The 23288-nt window shown below is 41.2% G+C and overlaps 1 protein-coding gene across 18 annotated transcripts in view; it reads left to right on the top strand.

Annotated features, from left to right (window-relative positions):
• The window catches only part of MAGI2 (membrane associated guanylate kinase, WW and PDZ domain containing 2), a 601975-nt gene that overhangs the window by 388998 nt on the left and 189689 nt on the right, over window positions 1-23288 (top strand). For all 18 annotated transcript variants that reach the window (XM_081023429.1, XM_081023428.1, XM_081023436.1 and 15 more), the window contains one exon: window positions 1945-2024. In XM_081023429.1, coding sequence (XP_080879555.1) covers window positions 1945-2024 — 80 coding nt within the window. The remainder of the gene's footprint in view (window positions 1-1944; window positions 2025-23288) is intronic.

Below are 23288 nucleotides of genomic sequence, written 5' to 3'. Positions count from 1 at the left end.
AATTTGCCTTCAATGAATGCCTTGAATGGATCGCCTTGAATGAGTGCATGAGTGGCACAAATGCCTTGAATGAGTGGGTGAGCAGAAGGTGACGTTTAGAAAATAATTCTTGGTTTTCTTATTTCAAAAGTTCGCTGTAATTGAAGTTTTGGGTTGGTGAAGGTTAAGCTTTAAAAGCACAGTCTGGGAAGTTGAATGCAAGTGGGTACTATGAGTTCAGAGGAGTGGAGGCTCCAGGGTTATAAATACTCATACTCTTCACTTTGCAGAGTGAATGGCTTGCTTTCTTCAGCCAAGGGGAGTGGGCAGAAGAGAAAATCACACAGCACTGTGGGGTTTTTTATAGGTACAACCTCCAGGTATAGGCCGGTATATAAATTCAATAAATTAATAAAATACATACCCTCCAAGTGTCCCTATTTTCCAGGGACAGCCCCACAATTACAAAAGCCACCCCAGCTTCTCATTTGATCCCAGAATGTCCCTATTTCACACGCCAGTGACATCGTCACCAAGCTTGGGAGGAGGATGAGCCGGCTCTTGTTCTGAGTGGCAGCTGCGATGGACCATCTTGTTGCCTCTCCACGGTCTCTTCGAGGCCTGGTGACAACCTTTTTTAAGTTCATCAGGCATTTTAAGTAAGTTTTATAATTCCAGGTTTAATTTGAACTATATAGGAACCTTACTGTACATTGCTTAAATGTTACGGTATTAAGCAGCATATACATTGCAGAATTAACTACTTATCTCAGAGTAAAGCAGACAGACTTAAAACTCAGGGCACCACCATTTGCATCCAGACTGTCCCACCAGTCGAGTCGTGAGTATAAATCAATAGGAGCAATGCATCTGGATTTTTACAGGGCATTGATATCTTTTCCCCATCAGCACTACCCTTTATAACAAAGGGCTTACATGCATTTCTAAATTAGTCAGCGAATGCTACATAAATAAAAACCTTAATAATTCAGCAATATGTAAACTAAACAGTACAAAGTGAACAGCCTCCCAGGATGTGTTTAATAAATAAAACATGCATTACAAAGGACTGACAGTGTGCAAGAAAGAGGAGGAGTAATGAGATGAGAGTATTTATAAGAAGAATTTAAATTCTTTTAAAATATGGAACTAATATTAATTTCTCCTTTCTGGTTTACGGTCCTTATATTGCTATCACACTACAAATTCACTTGGCTGTAAAAAAAAGGATAAGCATTTTTCAAAAATCTTGTTATGTAGCTCCTTAGCTATTCTAAATATCCATTCATTTGGGAAATTGTTCTCTTTGTAAACAGTATTTTACCAGCTTAGTCAAATTCTTTCTTTTTAAAAGGCTATGCTGGGCTTTGTAGAATGAGCCACATTATTACTTCCAGTTCTGCAAAATGTACTTTTATCATGGGAGCGGAATTAGATATGGAATAGATAACAGTTGGTTCATCAAAGCGTCATTAATCATCCTGTTAGAAAATGGAGACTACACTAAGGCACACTTCAGTTTGCATCTTATTCTGAAAGTATGGCTGCTGAGAAATAATCGTCCTATATTTACGAATCCTTGAGGTCTAAAATAAATTTTAAACTCAAAACTCCAGCAAATAGGAATAGAAGACTCTTGGTTGCACCCCCTTTCAGCTGGAGAATCCTGCACATTCCTTTTGCCCTAGATGAGTTCTGCATTTTCAATTAGGCTAACTTGGCAACATTCTGGTTGATTTTAATAAAAATAGCTGCTTTGAGGACAGGGAGTTTAGGCTGCCAAATTCAGAGGTTGCCTTCCACAATTTCTCTTACACCTCCTTCAAGTCTACTTACACCAGTAAGCAAATCAAGTATATTGATTGCAATTTTGCACCAATCTCCCCCCTCCCCCACTGTATCGGAAGGAATAAACTTGGTTCCGTTCAGCATGTGTCTGATCAGGGTGATCTCGTTTCTTTTCAGCCATAACACAAAGACAACATCATGGCTGGATCCACGACTTGCGAAAAAGGCTAAACCTCCCGAAGAGTGCAAAGAAAATGGTAGGCTATTAAGTTTTCATTGTTGCTGCTAAAAGAAAGAGAGAGAAATGACTTTTATTTGCTTGTACTGTAGATTGTAGAAAGTATTTAAGGAATGAGGGGGGAAAGGCATTTAATTACTGCTGTAGTTGTGTGTGTTCCTCAGTTCTTAAGGTACCATGTATTTCTGCTTCTCTTCTATGTAATATCTGTTCTGAAGTTGATATCGATAATAACAAGTGTGTGTGTAAGGGGGGGTGTAATTTGTAACATATTTGACTCTTGGGCTGCCTTTTTTCTTATCTGGATCTGCAGAGTGTGCTTAGATCCCAAGCTTTTAAATGTGTAAAACACACAGTGCCGAAAGCTATTGTGACAGAGATGGTGTATGCATATTATGATGTGATTTGCTTTGCAAAGGGGCAGTTCTGTGCCAGTTAAGTAGTGGGCAGTTTAAATAAACCAACGTTTACTTAGCGGGAGGGAGAGGGACAGGAATGAGAGGAGGGGAGGGATGTCAGATCGGTTGTTTCTTCGGATAGAAGGATATTTTTAGCCCCTTGGAATCGTGTACAACAGTGAACAATTATTTGACTATTGTCCTCTACATGACTGTGTTAGTAAAACCATGGTGATTAGTGTATTTGTCAGGACTAACGACTGTTACCAAGTAAATAATACAGATCTGTTTATTTTCATAAGCGACCCATTTTTCCAGGTTTTCCAGTACAAGCAATGTGCATGCAAATTAGGTTGGTCAAGCCATTTTAAGTGCTAAAAATAGCTGCTGAGATAGATTTTTTTTTTAAGCTACCATCTATAATTATATTTAGGGTACCAGGAACAGGAATTTTGTGTGAAGCAGTCCTTTCTTTAAAGTAGATGGCTGCAACCTTAGAATTATAGAATCAGTCAGAACCTGAAAACCCCCAGGCTGGGAAAATTCCCCAGAGGTACTAATCCATTTTCTGTTTAAATACTAAGGAGAAGAACATATCCAGATTTCCCCGGAGAACTTATCTTTTCGACTTCCATTTGTATCTGTTGTTTCTTATCCTGCCTTCGAGAGCTGTAATTAACACTTGCTTTGTGTCTTCTTTATGACAACCTGTTAGATATTTGAAGCAGCACATCACTCACCCAAGCATTTATGTTCTCTGAAGGTGAATTTTCACTGTAATTTTATGTGAAGAAAGTCATCATGAGGTGGCAGATTAACATTGATGTTGTGAACTATACTGTAGAAAATGTTAATTTTTATCATTTTTTTTAAAAAAACTAAAACAAAATAATGTAACTCCATCCTGATTTAAATAAAGTGAGCTCTTGCAGCTTTTCATCATAAGTTGTGTGTTCCAAACCTGCTTTTTCTTTTTCTTTTTCGGGTTTCTCTTTGGAATTCCCTCAAATTTCTGTGCTCCTTAAACAGCAGCTAATATATGCTTCTTAAATTCAATGAGATGCTCCAGTCTAAGGAACATCTGGTGCTCTGGAGAGTGTTGCCATAACCACCAGTCTCGTTGCTAATAAGGTGATACAAAAAGTAAACTTGGGCCCATTTTCCCCCCAGAAAGCAATTTTCTGATAGATTTTTGAGAGAAATGTTTTTGGAGCTTCAGAACTGTTCAGCCATTTCCTGGAGAATATTTGGTGAAATGGCCACCCCAGTTTCACCTTTTCTGAATTTTGAGTGCATCTGGTTTTAGCATTGTTTAATGTTATTATTCTAAAATGGTTGAAGGGAGCAAATGGGGTTGGTCTTTAGTCCTTCCAGTCTTCTTCTCTTCATCCTTCTACAGTTTCATCCAACAAAACAAAATTTAACAGAAGAGAGTTTTCGGAGTGAAACTGTTGGAGAATTTCACTTCCACTCTAAGAATATTTGGGGGAAACCCACCCCAATTTCAGCCAGTTCCAACATATATCTGGTCCAACAAGGTCCTTCTTAAAGTGATGGCCTGTGCGACCGAGACCTGAAATCTGTGAAAATTGGTACTTAGCTATCCACAGGCATTTGCAGTTCCTGCATATTCCTACATCATTTTCACCTCAAGAATGTAGCAAAATACATTTTAAAATGCATATTTTGAGAGAAAATTCAATCATACTTATTTAGATCTGTACTTTTGTGCAGATTTTAAGAGATTCACAAATAAATGTGGAAAGATGGTGGAGCAGATTTATGGAGAAACCATGCTCCACACTGGACCCTAACATTCCTTTTCTGTACCTTTTTTGCCCTTCTCCAAACTGGTGTCCTCTAGGTGTCCCAGTAGCCTCAGAGAGAATGGCTAATGCTTAGGGATAACGGGACCCCAAGGGTCATCTATTCCACCCCCCTGCAATGCAGATAGCTCCACTAGATCGTCTATGGCAGTTGGCCATTCAGCCTCTGCTTAAAAATCTCCAATCAAGGAGTCCATTCCACTGTTGAACAGCTCTTACCACCAGAAAGTTCTTCCTTTAAGGGGTGCTCATCCTCTTAAGCTATTTTAACCTAAGTTTGTGCTGGGGGCGGGGAGAATAGTATATTCACAAGATAAATGAGAAAATAAGATAAGCTTGAAATAAACAGTAGAGATTTTTGTTTTTTAATTTGCTTTCTTGATAAATAATAAACTGAGTGGAAAACAATGAAAGCCAAATGATTTCATTCAAAACATGGATTTAGGGACCAAACATTCCTAAGTTATAGAATATGCCAGGTAGTTTCATTTTTTGCTATTATTATCATTCGCTTTGTTTCTACATTATCCTGAATGAGGTGGTTGCCGCCTCCCTTCTCTGTCATTTCTCCCTTGCCACTTTGGAGATGTATGGATCGTCTGCCCAAGCAGTTTGTACAGCGGAGGAATTGAGGGTGGAGGCATAGGCGAGAAAAAGTGCATTTCGTGGGCAGAGGTTTCCCCCCCACATCAGCTTTCTATAAAAACAGTGGCTCCTTGTACATTAATCCTTCCATGCTAAACATAAGCAACTTGTCTGGATGGCATTGCTCCCCCTGGATGACATCCTCCCCAGACTGCCTGTCACTTACGGCAGGTTGCATGGTGGGGTATATCACTGTGAAGCTTCAGGAGCCCCACATTCTTCACATGAGCACATTTCTGTGTTCATTAATGTACAATGGAATTTGGTGTGATGGTATGAAGACTAAATGGCAATATACCTCAGGCCACACAGTTCAGTATAATGACTACATATAGTTTTGAATCCCTGACAAATTATTTTCCTAATCTTGAGTAGACACAAAGTAAGTGAACCCTAATTCAATTCTGTTTATTCTTTATCCTCCAAAACAGGGGTCAGCAACCTAAGTCCCATGGGCCAGAAGCAGTCCACAGAGCTCGTTTGACCAGCCTCTGAACTGAGATACCCACTCGTGCGCTGCGCTAAACCACGCAGTGCAACGACTCACTTCCGCGGTGCCAAAAATCGTGTCTGCACACGTGCAGATGCTGAAAACCACAGGCACTCACACGCGAACATGAACCGGCCCATGGAGGGATCTCTGCGGGGCCGATCCAGCCCATGCAAGATGAACCTTGCTGACCCCTGCTCCAAAACATGCCTTCTAAATGCATGAGAGGTTTAACATAGAAGACTTTTATGATCCTGTTCTTGACGTTGTGTCCAAGCCAATCTTAATTTTTATTACTCCATCTCTTCTAGGAATATTTCACAAAAGCTCTTTGAACCTTACTCACTAGTGGAATGGGAGTAGCATGCTTCATAGTGCAATAAAAAGATGGTTTTCACTGAAAATTAACCCAAAAAACCTGAAGGGTCGTTGGTGGGCTTTGTGAATTTATACCAGACAACATTTTGTTCTTTGTATGTATCCGTATGCCTTTGTATGTCTGATCATAAATATATTGCTATGGGGACAACAATTGACTAAAGATTGTAATGCACAGAGTATACTGTATAGAGAGTTTGTATAATACTCATTAGATAGTTTTGTGATTATGAAATATACATGTGCAGCCATCCTAACCGGCACAGTAGCTATGGATTTTATCATCAGATAATGGAACACCAGCACTAAACACACAAAATGCATTGTAAGAAGAAATCACAGCCTTGGTTATTTTGTTTTCTCTTCTTTGGCCCAGGAGATGGACACTAGGTTCCCATTCACTTGGTTTTCACTTTGCTTGATGTTGCAAGGGGCCAATGGGATTCTTAATTTCTATGATGAAAAGGGAAACCAATATATATTCCTTTTGTTTAGCATTTCTACTCTTTATATGCCAAGACATATAAAGGCCAGGAAGTAGTGTTGTGTTATTCATGAGAATAAAACTGCATGATTCTGTTCTCCAGGGATCAGAGGTAGAACAATATTGTGCATGTGTGGGCTTCTCTTTGTATTTTTCACTTAGGAACGAGTGCCCAAATAAGTTGCTTGGCAAGACTTTGTCAATTGGCAGGCATGCAGAGAAAAGTTCTATTGACAAAATTTGCCACATCCATAGTAGTTACTAAGCCCTTATATTGAGGTGCCTGGGAGGGGACACTGGCTATTTGGAATAACTCTAAATTTGTGCCCATCTGAGAGGGATCTCAAACCAGCAACTGGTCCTTGGCACCTTATATTCTGTGGCCAGCCAAGGACTAATGGCCAGCCAATCAGGCTAGTGAAGAGGCATCGTGCTCAATAAAACATCTAACCTAGCCTCTTGGTCTGAGCAACCAGCTGCACTGAGTAGTAACACCAGCTCTGCCTCACCTGCACTGCATTGTACATACTTCACCTCACCTTTCCTTTTCCTTGAACCTGCCCTGCCCTGTCTCACCATGATCCAATCTAGTGTTGGAGCTCCAGCCTGTCCATGACCACACTTCCTTCTTCTTACCACCATGGTTGTTGCCTTGTATTTTGCCATCTCGGCCTCATGCCAGATAGGCTCCTACAATCCTGCAAATTAAGAATGTTGTACTTGATTCAAATCAATATGTGGCATTTAACGCTCACCATTCCACTCCATTTTCTCTGAGTCCTGTGGTTGCCATCTTTAAGCACAGCCTGAAACCCCTTTTGTATGGGCATATGTAGTGAACAAGGAAAAGCTTCATCTGCTCAGTTCATCTCTTTCACTTACACCTTTTTCAGCATAAAAGGTCAATAGAAGCAGGGTGGCTTCCTAAACTCCTGTAGATGTTCAGTAGATGCAAACAAACACAATAATTCCCACCATTTCCCCTTCACAGATAACTCTGTCATCAGCAGGGCAGCATTTTATAGGACATACCCCATACAAAATTTCACAGATTTAACATGGAGTAATCTAAATGTGTAAATGAGGATTGAAACTGAGACCCAGGGTTTTTCTCCTATGCTGACTGGAAGAACCTTAAGACATGCTACTGGATCATGATGGATTTTAAAGGCTCTTTCAGTCATTTTAGGAGAAAAGCCTCTGGTCTCTGTTTCAACCTTCATTTACACGTTTGGATAAGTTTTTGACACTTAATGGTCCAGCTCTTTCCGAGAGATTCTCTGCTTTAGCACAACTGCTTTGAGGTCCTTGACAGACCGTCCAGGAAAACAGGATTTCCTCCCAATGAATTTTTATCCATTTTTATTATCAGATTTATGTTTATTCCACCTTTTTCTTATACATAAGCCAGTCTGGCCTTGATTAGATATCACGTATTTGGCATTTGTAGAGGTACAACACATTATCACTTTGAGTGTAGTTGATGTAAGCGCAGAAAGATTTTTCCTGGCATTTTTGCCCCTGTATCAACTGATGGCCTGGAGAGAATAAATGAAGTGCCTGCCCAGGCTAAGTATCTTGCCTTGTCGTTCAATCAACCTGAGCACTAGAATAAATATCAAGGAGAGAAGGCAGGGAGCCCTGCTTCTAGTTTGCCCTAGCAAGTGAATCTCAGGAGTATAAGGAAGCTGCAGTAAAATATATCAATGCATATAACTGCCACACAGAGAGACAAAACCCTGGTCAAATCAAGGGGAAAGAAACAGCTCAAGCCATTAGTGGCATTCTGCTTATTCCTCATCTTCATAAGAGTTATTCTGGAGGTTGTACTTACTACAACCTGAAAATAATTAACAGCAAAAAATATTACTCTGCAATGCCAATATATAAAAATCTGAGCCAAAGAAGCTTACTGACCTCAATGAAACATTTTTAAAAATATATTTTTATTAGGTTTTCAGAAAAATGCAATGAAATACAGTAGGACCCAACTATACCCACAGTGGAAATCTAAATACAGTTTAGGCAGGGGATTTTCTCAGCAGAAATGTAGCACACTTTTTTTCCAGTTCTTTTCCATTACAAACACTTCAGGCCTGTTTTAAAAATCACCTCAGGCCTGATCCTATAGATTGTTATCAAACACCTGATGCAAACAGTCAAAATGATAGCTGCCTCCTTGCTGTTGTCAGAAACCACATGTTTTCAGACATACCTCTCCTTCATGAATTTAAGCATTTACCTCGGAGGCACGCGGACAAAGAGAAACTCTTCTTTCCATAATGTGGAAAGCAGTTCTGAAGTATTAGCCTTCTCAGTGCACCTCAGGTAAACTGGGACACAACTGACACCTTTTTAAACCAGTATTTACAGACACACACACTTTAGCAACCCTTGTTGAACACTTTACATGTTGGTATTTGGTGATGTATAAGAGCTCTGTTTCAAATCCAAATGGAACACCTATTGGCTTCTTACACTGTGAGAGAACTGCCTTTTAAAATGTTGCTTAGATGTTTTGGCCGGTAATTCTTAAGAAACTTACAAACCTTTGTGGTAAAACAAAAAAGCAGAACTTTGCCTTGACAGGGCACCCAAACCAAGGATGCTAATCTCTTTAAATACAACTCAGTGACCCATGAGCCAGTACATGATTTCTTCTGGCTAATTGGGAATGTACGGTATTCACAAACTCACGTTTGTTTTGTGATGTGAAAGGCTCACATTTTTGTCAAATTCAGGCAGGAGCTTAGTGAACTGTGGGACTCGGCATCTGGGAGTTTCTGAATATTTTATCTGAAGTAATGAGGAAGATCATGTGATGCGGAATCAAAGCAACTGCTGGAGAGAAAGCCAGCTGGGTGCAGCAGTTGTCTATCAAATAGGTACTAGATTTTGTCTCTGTGGAAAAATTAGAGAACATAATGAACAGAATTAGAAAACCTGTGGAGTAGCCTCCGTGGATACCCATTAGTAAAAAAAGAAAAGAAGAATTGATTTTATTAGAGTAAAATTTGTGGAAGTTCATTATTTCTTTATTCTAAAGCTGGGTGGGGAATCTGTGGCCAGAGGGCCACATTTGACTCTCAACTGAATTCTGTGTGAGTGGCAAGGACGATTGATCAGGAATCCATCAGATTGCATAAATCCCTCTGGGCAGACCATCTCCATGCCTTCCCATACTCTCCAACATTTCTTTGATGAAAATAGGGACATCCTAAGGAAAAGCAGGATATTTCAGGATCAAATCAGAACCGGGGCGACTTCTCTAAATCAGAGATGTCCCTAAAAAATAGGGGCACTTGGAGGGTCTGCCTTCCAGAGTGGAGTAGCTGTATTCAACCCAGACCCCACCACATCAACAGTTACCAATCTTCTCTGGGGCGAAGACCAGGTTGAGGGTATGTCTGGCCACATGAGTCAGGGGTGAAGGGGTTCCCCATTCCAATTTTTGGCCTTCCCTCCACTGTCTCTTGCCTTGCACACTACCAGTATCATTATTTCAGAAACATAGTCATGAGACTGTCCTAACCACAGAGGGAAACTGGGAAAGTGCCCTGGGGTGCCAATATGTCAGGGGAGCCTGACTCAGCTACATAAATGTTTTGCAGGAAGAACAACTGCCTACACTTGCAGGAAACACGCAGAGTGATGAAAGACTAAGACCCAATAAGGATAAGGGGAAATTGGTGCTGAAGCACCTGCACTTTGGGGGGAAATAGATAGAATGCTTGCTGAGTCCATTCCAGTTTCTGTAGGCCACACCAGTGATTTGACACACAGAAACAAATCTAGTCCACTCTCTACCAAAACTTTGTTATGGTGGAATGACTTTCTTCTACTCACCTCTAAGTATGGTTGTGTATCTTCAGAAAAAGGACTTAAGTCTCAGACCCTTTTGAACTACATTTTCATCTCTTCCCCCAAAGAGAGCTTATTCTACCTCAAAACATGCTTGAATTCCAGATTTAGCAATACAGTCCATTCTGCACCTATTCCGTTTTAATCTCCTAAGGAAAGTATGCACCCTCTTCTGAAAATAAAGCCGATTAAAAGTCCTCGGCAATGAAATTTATGTGATCTCATTAGAATTCCTGTAGGTGGCAACAGAAAAGTCTATATCTAATATATCAGGCATTTCGTCTGAGAAGTTTACACTTCATTCCACTTTCTCTACATATATCCAAGCAAATATGAATATCCCTTCCTCTTGATGTATTTATAAGCAGCTGGGGTTTCTTCCCTGTCTGACAACTTACCAGAACTGCCATATGGCAACGCCATTTAAATGCTCCAGAAAGATGGTCCAAATGGCAATAACTACCATTCCATTCTTTGTTAACGTAATTAAATGATGCAGGTTTCCGGTTTCTGTCACTCTGAATCTGTACACAGCAGGAAAAGACATAATCAAGCTCCCGCAACAGTACCAGGATTCATTCCCCCTTCCATCCTTTGTTCCACCACAAGGATAACAACGGTATTTTGTCTCTCCAACTTCACAACTAGAAAAAGATCACTTGTGATGCTAATACATTTGTTCTCTTAAAAATAGAAACAGGTACAAATATTATTTCACCGTTGATGTATGCTTGCCATTATCTTTATTTGTTTATGTTTTTAGATATATGGTAAGCTGCCCAGAGTAGCTTACAACATATTGTTGTTTTTATTGTTGTTGTTTCCAACCAAAGAGTTATCAGGAATTTTTAATATATTTTTTACTAACTGGTTTTACTGGCAAACCTCAGTATTTTCTAAATAACGTAGGTCACTATCAGCCTGACCTCTGGTTAGTCATGTCATTGTGGCTTCTCTGGAGGTAGATGGAAGGAGGAGGAGGCAGCAAGGCTGGTGTGGTGTAAAGACACCAGCAGAGCCAGTCTAGCATTCCTGCTGGTACATGTGCACTGTGCTGAATTCTCACTTTCCCCTCTACCTCTCACACCAGCACCAGCACAACTAACCACCCCACCTGTTTTTGCAATTGCAGGTCATTATGTTTTTATCATGGGGAATGCTTTCATGGACCAGCAACTATGTCATTAGAGTAGATTTCACTTTTTGAAAGATTATGCTACACAAAAAATTGTTAGTTTTTTAAGGTGCCGTAAGCCTTTTTCCTGGTAAGTAGTTTAATGTTTCACTATGAAAAAAACGATCAAATGGATATTGAACCTAGCTACAACCTTTTTCTACTCAAGAATGCTCTAGTGGCATTTAACCCTTTTTGTAGGATTATGTATTATTATCTGTTAAGATATATAACTGCCCAATGAAAAGAAACAGTTTGATGTGCAATGCTCTTTAAAATGTATTATATTCATGACACAAAATCAATGCAAAAGGCCAAACTGCATTAATAACATTTTCGCAGCAATATAGAGCACTTAGACATCGTTTCAGTACAATTTTCATTTTTATGATAATATATGTGATGAGAAAAAGATAGAAAATAACTTGTAAACCCTGCCATTAAACAACAGGACCAATGTACATTTTATATCATAAAAAGCATCATCCCAAAAAAGGGTTTTAGATTTACTTTGGGATATAGCTAAGTTTAGCATCACAATTGCTGGTGTCGACTCATTCAGTTTCCACACACACATTGTTGTTTATGTAAATGTGCTTACATTCACTTTCCTGTTTACATATGAAGCCCCCAAACAGCTTGCAACCATAGGGTTGCATCCAGAGCTAGTGTAAGCAGAAGGAAGCCTTGAGGAAGGAAATGTCTCCCTGACTTTTCTTTTCATTCCCCTGTGACCCTCCCAAGCCTCTCCTTAGAATCAGGGAACCCTTGACAGCAATATGAGATGGAGACCAGGAGTCTCCTGGAGGAGTGGGAAATTGTCCAAAAGTGGGTGCAAAGCACCTTTCATAAGCATAGAAAGACCTTGGGCACAGTTAAATCCTTATCCATCCTCAACCTACTGCAGACTTGTACTTGTACGTAAGTTCCAAGTCAAATATGCAATAGCATGATAGACAAGTGCAAGAGAGGTGTTCTGGGTTGCACTAATTTGAGCCACATATTCTGGGCATGTCCAAAAATCAGGCATTTCTGGGCTCAAATAGTAAATGAAATTGCAAAAATCACTAGATACAAATTGTCTCCTGACCATTTAACCATTCTCTTCGGATATGTGAAAGGTGTCATTCATCCTGATGATAGAGAATAATCATACACTTATTGACAGCTGCTCAATTGTGGAATTTGTTTTTCTGGTATTGGAAAAATACCAGAAAACAACACAGGATGTGATGAAGATGTATGATATACTGTTGTTGTTTAGTCGTTTAGTCGTGTCCGACTCTTTGTGACCTCATGGACCAGACCACGCCAGGCACTTCTGTCTTCCACTGCCTCCCACAGTTTGGTCAAACTCATGTTAGTAGCTTCGAGAACACTGTCCAACCATCTCATCCTCTGTTGTCCCCTTCTCCTTGTGCTTTCCCAACATCAGGGTCTTTTCCAGGGAGTCTTCTCTTCTCACGAGGTGGCTAAAGTATTGGAGCCTCAGCTTCATGATCTGTCCTTCCAGTGAGCACTCAGGGCTGATTTCCTTCAGAATGGAGAGGTTTGATCTTCTTGCAGTCCATGGGACTCTCAAGAGTCTCCTCCAGCACCATAATTCAAAAGCATCAATTCTTCAGCGATCAGCCTTCTTTATGGTCTTATGTTCCATGATATACTAGGAATGATCTAAGAGCAATCTTTTTTCTCCACTTCTCTGTGTCTCACCCATCTTACAGGGGTAGTTAAGTGGGTTGTGTTTTATCTGGATGTGTTGTGTTTTGGAAATTCTATAAATGAGTAATCCTGAATGTGTGGTTGTTGTTGCTATTTCATTACTCCGAATTTTCCATATAATGATTATCGTAAATATTTTTTCTAAAAAAAGAGGGAAGGATTATACTTTGATTTCAACATAACTTAGGTGCACCTCTTGTCCAGTGGATTGTATCGAGGACTAATAATTGAATAATTTGCTTGGAGTTTCAGTCTTAAGATTTTTTCTTGAGCTTTTTTATATGCTCTTGATCTAGGATTCAGGGATTATCGGCTTTAAATAGTGGAGCGTCTTTTCACCACTCACTTAAGTCTTTGGGGCATCTCACATCTGGGGGTGGTCCTTCTTTTTTTGTGCTGAGGTCCTCTTTGTCTTCTTCCACATCTGTGCCGAAGTCGGAGACCCCTTTTCTTTAAGGTTCAAGCCTTTTTTAAAAAAGCATTTAATCACAATTTTACAAGGATAGCCAATCTCAAATGAAAATTCTTTCCCCCCCTCAAAAATATGAAACACGACAAGACACAGAATACTTCTGAGTCCATAAACACTGTGAAAGGCTTATATGAATAGGATTAAAATAATGTTTGTTTGGTAAGAGCTAAATATATCCCCCATTATTTTTGAAGTGGAAGAAAAATAGAATGTACTCTCCCTTCTGTTTGCGAACAGAATCAATCTTTTTAAAGCTTAAGACAAAAATAGCAAGCAAATATTATCACTTTTTGCCATTTTGAACGTGCTGACTGCCAACATAAACACAATATCATCACAACAACATTTTTCAATTTTGGTTGGCACAGAAAATTCTTGATAAAATGGAAATTAAATAATGAATCAGAACTTTCAAACAGATAACTGAAAGGTGATGGGTGTACTATTTATTAATCTTCGTGGGCACTGGAGTGCTTGTATTAGAAATTAATTTCCCAAAAAGAAGATTATTTGTTTGCACTACACCAGTACTGGAGAATGGATTTAGGGACAAGCTCTAAGAAAGATCATATGGAGCACTTATCACAGGCTTCACCATTGCACATGGCACCTGAGCACATCCTGGCCATGGCTGACCGCCAACACATGCCAAGGTAGAGGCAATGTAAAGAATGCATATGCTCTTCACAGAGTGTCATTCCCCCATGGAAATGTAGTTATAAGGACATAGGAAGCTTGCCTTATATCTAGTTAGACCACTGGTCCATCTAACTCAGTATTGTCTGTCTATTCTGACTGGTAGTGGCTGTCAAGGGTTTCAGGCACAGACTTGCCAGCAAATGCCACTGACCATTTGAATGCAAATCATGTGTGTTGTACCACCAAGCTATGGCTCTTCCCTTCCTTATAAATGAAGGGCATTCACTGAGTAAAGGAAAGTGTGTGTTTTCCTTCTCTCAAGACACTGTGAACAAATAACATATAGATTACTAGTGATTTTTTTCAAGAAGTTGTACTGTCTCACACGATCTCTATCTAATAATCTGGTTCACATTAAAAAAACACTGAGGCTACATTTGTGCATGAACACTGTCCTGGTCTGTTTGACAAAATGGCACAACAATATGCTCTAAGTTTCAGAAACACTGCAGAAAAAGCACTTTGCTCTGCTTTTCCAAAGTTTTGTGTAACTTGATCTCTCATGTGTGTCTGTGTTTTGCATGGATGCTCTGAAATGGTCAAACATAATATATAATTACATAAATAGTTCAGTTATACACCTTTCTTTCTAAAACATATTTTAAAGCATAAATACATAAAGAAGTGTAAAATAAAACAAGGTAAGAGCTGCACAAAAATGAGCTGCTCACCCTTTTTTTTTTAGGGGATTAAAAGTACAACTGAGAGCTAATTAATATCATAGGTTACCCTAAACCGAATTTGCTAGACTTTTGCACTTATTAAGAGTCCCCAAAGACTCTGCATATTCTGTAATATGCTACAGAAAACATATAAAACACAGCAGACGTATGAGAATTTGAAAAGAGAATATATTTCACTGATTTTCCAAAGAATGACAAATTAATTTGATTCTGCTCACGGCACATCAAGATGGCTCTAATTTAGGGGATGAGACAGGGTTATTCTTCAAGTTTTTATTCTTTCTAGGAACAAGGAAGAATATTATGGTAGCACATAATAGAACTAAGAAACTGAATCTCATTCCCAGTCCTTTGGTGAGAAGGCCATATATCAGAGCATCATGTAAGCTTTAGGAAGTAGAGTAGGGAATAGACATATTTCACAGTGCTGTGTACAGTGGGGTAATTCATGCTTATTTTGAACAAGCCAGATAACTCCCAAACATTCCATGCTCCAGAGAGAAAGGGTAAGTGGTCTAGATAGAGTTCGACCAAAGCTCTTGGATGCATTTTCACTCTTCCTCTGGGATATAATCATTATTTATTCACTTACCAAATCCCAGTAATTTAGGATAGCCACTAGCAGATGTAAATCACATATCTGGGTTCCATGTTCCTTAAAAGTCTCACAATAAAAAATACCGTATTTTTCGCTCCATAAGGCGCACCTAGTTTTTAGAGGGGGAAATCAAGAAAAAAAATATTATTCCCCTCCCCCAGCCCCAAAGAGCAAAGAAGCCAAGACAGCGAGCTTGTGTGCGGCTCTTAGGAGCTTTTCCTGCCTGCCTCCCCCCTGCCTCCCCCCTGCACTCGCTCCATAAGACGCACACACATTTCCCCTTACTTTTTAGGAGGGAAAAAGTGCGTCTTATGGAGCGAAAAATATGGTACTCCACATAGGTAGATCCAGTGAAACAGCAGGAGGGAAAACTAAAGTTCATTTTGTAAAGTTTAGCACCGCCTCTAATTCCCGCTCACCAGTTGCAGTATTTACAAGCAAGCAATTTCCCCCCATAAATCAGACTAGCCATTTGAGGTTTTTGCCATTTCATTTAGGTGAAGCTTGGCTCACTTCTGTAAGCCATTTGGAAATTTGCACTTTGCAGGCACCTAGTTTCAGTGCACTATGTTAATATGATGTAATTAATTTGCACTGTGTAATTGACATTAATTAATATTAATACATAATTGAGTACTGTAGTGGCTGTTGGGGTGGGGCTCTGCTGCTTACCTGGCCTGGTAACAGAGTCACTGCAGATTACTGGGAGTTAGAGTAGCAGAGGTGAGGTGTCAGCAAGGTTGGCACAGTGCAGATGCACTGGTTGGGAGTGCTAGATTGGCTCTACTGGTTCATTTGCTGCCACCTTGCTCATCTCTCTCTCCCTCCTGGTATTCCACAGGGACTCCCATGCTAGGAGGTCAAGTAAGCAGAGCAGCCTCAGTCCGCCAACCACTAATGCTTACATAAAAACACACAATATTATAGAGCTCAGTATTTTGGAGAGACTGTGTGGGCTCCTTGTGCCAGTTTCAGAGGTGCTTGTCACCAGCGCTACATCTTTTTTTTTACAACCACTCTGATCATTAGTCTCTGTGGTTGCCGAGTTCCCTGTTGCTAGTTCACATTTCCTTTGGGAACTGATAGACCACAGAACCAACACCTTTGCAACAGAGGCCCTCTCTGGTTTAGCTGAAGAGAGAGGTGAATGCTATCAGTAAGTGGAAAACATAGGGCTCAAGGCAGTGTGTGGCAGAATTTAGGAGGCTGGTGTTTCTTGTAGTCTGTGGTGGTGATGCTGAGAAGGAGGCCCTGAATATTCCATATCCATTTGGGAAAACATGTAGACACTGCTTCATGACACCAACAATGTTTTCCCCATCCTTTTCATAATCTTATAGAAAGCTGAGCAGTGAAGACTGCTTGTGGAATGCTTTGCCCACCTCCAAAGTAGCCAGCCTTTAGACCAGTTTGCCATTTTCTGCCTAGAGATAAATGTCTCTATAGGTCTCTCCCTTCTGGATAAGCAGATGTGTCTCCTGCATCTTCAGTTTTGCCCACTTTTGGAACCGTGCACTAATTAGTCAAACCTTTTCATGCTGCATTTGGTGCTCTAATCTTTTACAGGAAAGCTTCACTCATTTGAAGAAATATGCTTTCAAAGACTAGCTTTTTTCCTTTGCATTATCATTTTAATGAAAACATGGCTGTCAGTATTTCAAAAACCAAGTCTTGCTTACATCTCAGATGCTGAGGTTTCCATGGCAGACAAAGCTTGGTGTTTGTTAACTCTTCCTCATGTGTAGGCTACTGTTCTTACTGCTGCAAGTCCTTTCTGAGCACAGGGAGTGCGGGATACATTACTAAATAAATTCATCTGACCTTGTTCAGATCAGTAATTTCCAAGCCCAAATTTAGTACATTGCAGCCTTTTCTGAATGTTCAATGAATGTGATATTTCTCTTCAAATTATCATCATTGCAGGTTCCATTGAAGATACTGGCTTTAAGCTCCCTCCCTGCACTACCCTTTGCAAGTATGTGTTGGTACCCAAGGCATGTAGGAGAAGGTTAGGTTGTTCCTATTAAGTGCTCTATTCTTTTAACAGCCTTCAATTAAGCCTTGCCACTAGCAGAAAACTCATTAAATATTATTTACCTTTTAAATAAATAGCGTGACCTTGAAGTAATTAATTAAAAAGCAGTGTGACAAGGCATTATCAGAGGAAACATGGAAACAAATCCTGCAAACCTTAATTATGTTAACACTCTCTGTAGTGGTTGCTATACGAAGCACCTGTGTGACCCTATATTACAGAAGAGCCAAACCAGCTTGGCTACCACCACTGAAATCCACCATCATCTCTGGGTGCTGCCAATGTGCAGGATGACCTGGAAGTGATCATAGAATTATAGAGTTGGAAGGTACCCTGAGGATCGTCTAGTCCATGGGTAGGCAAACTAAGGTCCAGGGGCCAGATCTGGCCCAATTACCTTCTAAATCCGGCCCTTGGATGGTCCAGGAATCAGCATGTTTTTACATGAGTAGAATGTGTCCTTTTATTTAAAATGCATCTCTGGGTTTTTTGTGGGGCATAGGAATTACTTCATCCCCCCCCCCAATATAGTCTGGCCACCCACAAGGTCTGAGGGACAGTGGACCGGCCTCCTGCTGAAAAAGTTTGCTGACTCCTGGAGTCCAGCCCCCTGCACTGCAGGAATATGCAGCCATCCCATATGGGGAATCAAATCCGCAAGCTTGGTGTTATCAGCACCATACTCTAACCAACTGCCATGGCTCAAATGGAGGAACTGTAGTGGCAGTCAAGGTCAGTCTAGATTACATTCCATGTGGGTGATCTTGAGTGATGGGCTTTGGCAATGAAGTAGACAGCAAGAAGTGGGTGCAACTGTTGAGACATCATGTAGTAGTGGATCCCACCACTCTCACCCAAATGCAGAAGATCTGGCTACCAATTGTGGATCCCACCTATGCATACATGCTATAACCACCAAAATGAGGTGGTTTTTTGCATGAGGTAAAACTTTGACACTTGGAGACTCAGGTAGAAGTTGAACAAATAAAAATTGATAAAACAAAGGATGTGTCAAGAGATAACGTTATTTCAGAAAACAGTTAACTTATTAATAATTTTACTAAATCTAGTGGATGTTACAGGTTTCTAAACGGGGTAGTAAATGCTTGGCTTATTTTAACCTTCAGTTACTTATTTTGAGTTAGATGTTACAGGTGTCTAGACAGGACAGTAAATGTTCAGCTTATTTCTAGCTATTTCACTTCAGTTCCTTAACTTAGTTGTTGCATAGGTGTTATGCCTTAAGACTTTGGTTCTCAAGCAAGGTGGCACTTCCTGTCTGTTTCCCAGCCATATATCAATCACACGTGTGAAGTCTTTTGAAAAGTATAACAGACCAAGGGATTCACCACACCATCCCTTAACCGGTTTGGGAGTCTTCTCTTTTAGAAGATCTCTGCTCTCCTGAATGAAATGAGACACAAGTAGACTGTATCCACACAGCTTCTCCTTGCTCAAACTCAGCCCTCCAGTTAACCCCTGTCTCAATACTCTCCCAAGATACTAAACACTGTATTCCAATCTAAGCTCAGAGACTCCTTTGTCTAACTGTAGACATTTTCCTCATAGTGGATGTGACACACAGATCAGAACCAACTCTCCTCCTCTTTCTTCATCCATCTCCCTCTCTGAACTCTCTCTCAGAAATGGCTCCTTTTATCCCCCCCCCGCCTGTCTTGGTAGCCAATCAGAGAGAGGCTCCACCCTCTGGTGGAATTCCAAGTCACTGCATCACCAGACTCTGGTCTGGCTCAGCTGTCCATCACAGATGCATAAAAGAAAATCACCCAGGATAGGTCAGAAACAGAAAAATCAATGGCCCTCCCAGAGGAGGCAGGAGCCCTCCAGCTTTGCTTCACTGGGCCTATGAGGGAACTGCAAGTCACTGTCACTTCAGACAGGCCAGTTAGTCTGCAGGCAAATTCTTCCTGGCCCTAAATACAGTGTCCAAAGAACTTCCATAACAAGGTCTCACATACAGGTCTGCCTACATAAGCATAGGAAAAGAGGAGGAAGGGAGTGATGGAGGGGAATCCAAAGAGAACTGAGACTGGAGCTTGAGCACGGCTGACTTTTATAGCGAGGGAGCAGACCAGAGGGAAGAAGTATTCCCTGTGGTCTACTCCCAAACTGTGCCCCCTGCTTGCTCACAATTTTCTTAATAATAATAATAATAATAATAATAATAATACTTTTAATTATATCCCACCCTCCCCAGCTGAAGTCAGGCTCAGGGTGGCTAAGATCAGATATATAACATTAGTATAAAATCAAACAAAAATTAAATTACCTCCTAAAAACAGGTCAAAATCAAATTAAAGTCTAATTAGATGGCTTTCCACAGGGTTAGGGTTGGGAATAGTAAGTGCTCATTAGCCCAAGTGATTACGCTTGGGCTTATATGGGCCTGTGAGAATGCTGGGAGGCCTCTTTCATATTAGTTCTTATACAAAAGAAAAGGAGAGGCAGGCTGAGCCCTGACCAAAGGCCTGGCAGAACAACTCCATCTTGCAGGCCCTGCGGAAAGATGTCAAATCCCACAGGGCCCTAATCTCTTGTGGCAGAGCATTCCACCAGGCCAAAAAGCCCCTGGCCCTGGTCAAGGCCAGACTAATCTCTGAGGCCTGGGATTTCCAAGGTGTTATTATTTGCAGACCGTAATGTCCTCTGTGGGGCATACCAGGAGAGACGGTCCTGTAGGTATGAGGGTCCTAGGCTGTATAAGGCTTTAAAGGTTAAAACCAGCACCTTAAACCTGATCCTGTACCCCACCGGGGGCCAGTGCAGCTGGTATAGCACTGGATGAATGTGATCCTATGGCGAAGACCCTGTAAGGAGTCTCGCCATGGCATTCTGCGCCCACTGGAGTTTCTGGGTCAGTTTTGAGGGCAGCCCCACGTAGAGTGAGTTACAATAATCAAGCCTGGAGGTGACCGTTGTATGGATCACAGAGACTAGGTCAAGGCGAGAGAGGTAAGGGACCAACTGCTTAGCACAGCGGAGATGGAAATCCCAGAAGGGAGCCCCGGAGGAGGAAGTAACCCCCTGCCAGCCGTGAGAAAGCCAAGCTCTCTCCACTGTGGCCACACCAGACAGCAACTGCTGTTGTCCACCATGTCAAGGAAAGCAGGTTTTTTAATATGCACATTTAAAAAAAAAAGTCAAAGAGATGCCAAATTCTACAATTTCATACATGGCAAATACATGGCCATTTGAAATTGCCAGCAGTAGCTTGGTTTCTGGCTTACGAAGTCATCAAAGTCACCAAAAGAAAAGCCAAAATATACCCTGGTGCTCTGCTTTCACTACACCAGCATTTTGGTGATTTTGTTTACCAAATATAATTATATTATAAAAGTAAACCATAAGTCATTCCAGTGGATTGTGAGAACAAAACTAGATCACATATGTGCTCTAAATTGATTAATATAAGAGAGTGTAACATAATTTTCCCTTAGATTATTTTATACTGTGATGTGTAATAAAAGCAAAGGGAGTAAAAACTTCATTTTCACTTTATCTTCATTCTTTTTAAAATTGCCCTATAAATGATGTTACTAGCATTGATAGTACTGTTATTTATTATTTTGCAAAACTTTTTTGTCTGTATCCCTGAATTTTTAATTGGCCACTTGAAATGAAAATGTAGATCCACAGGCAATAAAACAGAAAATTTACCTCTGAAATGGATGCCTTCGTAAAGGCATTTGAATGCTCAGAAGTGCTACTACTTGATTATCCACTGTTACTCTTCAGTCATGCTACAGGTCTAGTTGGCTTCTTTGTATAAGGTTCTTTATTAAGCTCTCTATGGGCTATGTGATAAATGCATAGCAAAAGCATAGCACACCCACGCTAGTACTTTCCTTTTCTAATGCATTGAGTTTAAATGTTGTTTCTGTGTGTTTGCAAGGATTCTGTTCAATTGCAAATTTTAGCTTGGGTTATGAACTTTAAGGCAGATTACAGTGTACCCTGCTTTTGATGCAACTACAGAATAGCTAGTTTTCTAGCCAGGGACTCTTTATTCTTTAATTGGAATATTCTGCCTATTGTCGAGGGAGAAAACAAAAGATGTTCTAGCTAGATAATGAACCAAGTTTCTACAATACAATGCATTCTAGGATAATCAGCATTTGATTATCAGTGCAGTCATTTAATATTCACTCTATTTCTGCTGGCATATCAATTATAAAGATTGGGATCCACTGAAACATGAAATATTGGTTAAGTAAAGATTTGTGAACTTCTCCTTGCTAACTCTATGGTCAGTTGAAAAGTAACATTTGCCCCTGGGTCACCAAGCCTCTATTGCAGTGTTTCTCAAACTTGGGTCTTCAGCTGTTGTTGAACTACAACTCCCATCATCCCTGACCACTGGATTCCTCAGCAAGGGCCAGAGCCTGAGAAGTACAGTCAGGCACAAGAAAGGCTCAGCTGCCAGCAGACCTCTGGTTCACAAAAGTTTCAGGCTTCCTGGGCGCTGTCCAGGGTCCTGAAAATTCCACCTCTTGGTTGCCCTCTTTTCCTTCATTACCATTAAGCAAGCTGGGATAGTATCCAAAATGGAAGTGAATAACAACTGCTATCTATAGTACAGTAGTACCTCGGGTTAGGGACGCGGGTGGCACTGTTGGTTAAGCCACAGAGCCTAGGGCTTGCCGATCAGAAGGTCGGCAGTTCAAATCCCCGTGACGGGGTGAGCTCCCGTTGCTCGGTCCCTGCTCCTGCCAACCTAGCAGGTTGAAAGCACGTCAAAGTGCAAGTAGATAAATAGGTACCGCTCTGGTGGGCAGGTAAACGGTGTTTGCGTGCGCAGCTCTGGTTCACCAGAAGCGGCTTAGTCATGCTGGCCACATGACCCAGAAGCTGTACGCTGGCTCCCTCGGCCAATAAAGAGAGATGAGCGCGCAACCCCAGAGTCAGACACGACTGGACCTAATGGTCAGGGGTCCCTTTACCTTTACCTCGGGTTAAGTACTTAATTTGTTCTGGAGGTCCGTTCTTAACCTGAAGCACCACTTTAGCTAATGGGGCCTCCTGCTGCCGCCATGCCGCCGCCACACAATTTCTGTTCTCATCCTGAAGCAAAGTTCTTAACCCAAGGTACTATTTCTGGGTTAGCAGAGTCTGTAACCTGAAGCGTATGTAACCTGAAGCATATGTAACCCGAGGTACCACTGTACTAGCTACCATGAGCGCTCTAGGAAAAACCTGATAATGCAATGTATCCTTTTCAGCACTGTGATGTATATCACCATCTACTACATAGGAGTGCCCTCCAGGCAGGGGCGTAGGAAGGGCAGTGTGGGGGGTGCAAGCCGCCCTGGGTATCATCCCTGAAGGGGTGACAAAATGGCGCACCGCGGAGGGTGGCACTTAACACGGGGCCTGGCCACGTGTCTCTCCTAGGAGTGATGAGATGGCTTGGGGTCCCGCGCTGCCCGAAACAGCAGCATGGAGCTTGCGTCTGCCATGGGCAGCTCGCCACGCTGCCCCCGCCACTCTGGGTGCTGGAGCAGCTAGCTATGCCCCTGCCTCCAGGGCTAGAGCGTAAGGGAATTATAGCCAGATTAAACCAGGTGGCTGCACTGCTCCCCCACCCTGATTCACCACATTACCCTGGTAGGGATGGGAGCAGTACATGAGGAAGGTGTTGGGGGTGGGGGTGTTTGAATTCTACATGAGTTTGCTTTCTTTATAGGCGCAAGGGACAAATAATATTTATTGCTTAAAATTTATATCTCACCCTTCCACCCTGAAGGGTGTCCAGAGGAACTAGAAACATAACATCTGATAAAACCATATAGAATGATTA

Source organism: Podarcis pityusensis, assembly GCF_964106645.2.
Source record: "Podarcis pityusensis genome assembly, chromosome: 10".
NCBI lineage: Eukaryota > Metazoa > Chordata > Lepidosauria > Squamata > Lacertidae > Podarcis > Podarcis pityusensis.
Note: the sequence above shows the minus strand (reverse complement) of the source record. Positions and strands in the feature narration are given on the sequence as shown.